At 35.8% G+C, this 2,416-nt stretch overlaps 1 protein-coding gene across 1 annotated transcript in view; it reads left to right on the top strand.

The window, feature by feature from the left end:
* Positions 1-175: 175 nt before the first annotated feature.
* The window catches only part of LOC108767963 (nicalin), a 4,770-nt gene continuing 2,529 nt past the window's right edge, over positions 176-2,416 (top strand). Inside the window, exons 1-4 of the mRNA XM_018518116.1 lie at positions 176-513; positions 601-788; positions 1,167-1,496; positions 1,577-1,786. Coding sequence (XP_018373618.1) covers positions 339-513; positions 601-788; positions 1,167-1,496; positions 1,577-1,786 — 903 coding nt within the window. The 5' untranslated portion in view covers positions 176-338. The remainder of the gene's footprint in view (positions 514-600; positions 789-1,166; positions 1,497-1,576; positions 1,787-2,416) is intronic.

Below are 2,416 nucleotides of genomic sequence, written 5' to 3'. Positions count from 1 at the left end.
CTACCGCGTCTTATTTTGCCGCGCGGCAGCGTTTCCGCGTCCAATGTGTAGGAGCTATTGCTTAAAACTCGGGAAAAACTTGAGTTGGAAAACCAATCAAGGGGAAACCAAAAGAAGAAGAAAAAGAAAACTCAGGATGGTCCCCAGCTCAACTCAGAGGTTCTCAATGGTTCTCAAGTTTTTCTCTGGTCGTCTCTGGTGATTCTGGTGCCGGTCATCGTTGTTGCACGGGTCGAGAACCGCGAATTCGTCGATGAGCTTACTTGGCCATTTAGGTCAACAAAACCGCGCAAGAACCGCATTTCTGTTTTGAGCCGGTCAATTTTCTCGGTGGAAATATGTGGCTAGAGGAGTGCGACAGTTTTGCTGAACTATGCCGGGGATATTTGCCATACTATCTTTTAATAGTTTTGCCGATCTTTATCATCATCTCTCCGGTGAACCCGGTGACCGCCTCCCATGAGTTTCCTGTGTTTCGTATGCATCAGTATGATCTGCACGGAATTCCACACGGTAAGATATCAGGTTTATCAGTGATAATTTATTCAAAGATCGACATCTCGATTCTCAAAGAAACGCACTTGTGATAATGCTCATTAGGTTGCCGAAGTGCGCCCATTTCCTTGGAGGCGAGGTCTCTAGCTGGCTGGAGTACCTCTAGACACTGCGTCGTTGCGAAAATACTGGATATTACACCGTTCGTCTTTCAGTCCATTAGAAGTAAGGCTGGTGCGTTGGTGATTGTTTTACCCAAGAAAATAAGTGAACTTACGACGGAGGAAAAGCAAGTTAGTAATAGGATTAACACTTTACTGTATTCTAAAAAATATTTATTTTAAAATAAGGATGTAAACAGGCTAAAGACTTGTTTTTTTTTTTTTGAAAATAGTTCTAAAGTCTGTTCTTTTTAGTTAAACTTCTTTTACAGTTCATTTTTTCTCTTTTTCTTTCTAATGTGAAATTACAAAAAGGTTACCTAAAAAGAACATGCTTATAGTATATATGTACTGGTGCAATAAGGTGGAGTAAAATAAATATAATCTATTTCATTTTTTTCACTTGGACCAGTGTATACATCAAAGGTTCAAAACTTTGAAAAAAAAAACAGCCCTTATAAATTTTTGTTTATTACAAGTTAGAGTAAATTAATGGTATATTAATTTTAGCACATTATGAGTCTAGAAGAGTCAATGATGTATGGTTCTGAGACAATGATACCAGTGTACTTTGCACCATGGCATCCAGAACTTCAAATAATTTTAGACGATATTGCGGGTGGTTTTATCACGGATGAAAAGACTGGTTCGGCAGCAGAAGCTATATATAATTCAATTTCAGCTAGTGGTTACCAAGTGGTAGTAACCACTGGGCAGGCACTTCCTAAAACAGATGTTAAAGTTGCCACATTGCATGGTAAATTAACTGGAACTGGTACCGAAGAGAAATTACCTACCATAGCAATAGTGACATATTACGATAGTACTGGTGTGGCACCTGTAAGTCTCACTATTTCTTATATCATTTATGATATTTATAAGGTTTGATATATATGCTTATGTATATGGTGCTGTTGTAGGAATTGTCATTCGGTGCGGACAGTAATGCTTCCGGTATAGCTATGCTACTAGAAATAGCGAGGCTGTTCTCTGCTTTATACTCCACTGGTCGGACAAGACCACAATATAATCTCGTTTTTATCACAACTGGAGCTGGTAAATTAAATTATCAAGGTAGTAAGAAATGGTTGGAAGATCAATTAGATGGGGTTGAAGGTTCTATTATACAGGTAATACAATCATAATACTAATATTTATGAATAATTTTTTCATTTATTTTTATTAATATTATAATTATAAATTAACAAATATATAAAATGAGGCTCGAAAGAATCTATCAATAAAATATAATAAAAAAGCCCATCAGAGCCTACATCAGCTGTTCGGATGCACAGAAAAACTTTATTTTCGTGTGAATATAACAAAATCAAAATATACGTTTCAACCCTTCAGTTTGGGTCCTTATCTCAATATAACATATAAATCTAGATTACTTATTTAACGCAAATTCCAACCAGGTGACGTAATATACTTGACTCCATTTTTATCTAATTTGGTATTTGAATAAAGAAGAATGAACTAAATTGTCGGGAATCACCTGGTTGGAATTTGCGTTAAATAAGTAATCTAGATTTATATGTTATATTGATAAGGACTCAAACCGAAGGATTGAAACGTATATTTTGATTTTAAAAAATGACAATAAAAGGCAAATGAGAGTAAAGCGCGGTAATTGGTGCGCAATAATCAATTATAAAACAATATGTGGTAATATCTTACATAGATGTATTTGAAAAAAAAACCTATGTTAACATTCGAACGTTTCGGTCAACATTTAGGGCCATCCTCAGCGCAATATA

The sequence above is a fragment of the Trachymyrmex cornetzi genome, unplaced genomic scaffold (genome assembly GCF_001594075.2).
Source record: "Trachymyrmex cornetzi isolate Tcor2-1 unplaced genomic scaffold, Tcor1.1 scaffold74, whole genome shotgun sequence".
Lineage (NCBI taxonomy): Eukaryota > Metazoa > Arthropoda > Insecta > Hymenoptera > Formicidae > Trachymyrmex > Trachymyrmex cornetzi.
This window is presented reverse-complemented; position numbering and strand designations above follow the sequence as displayed.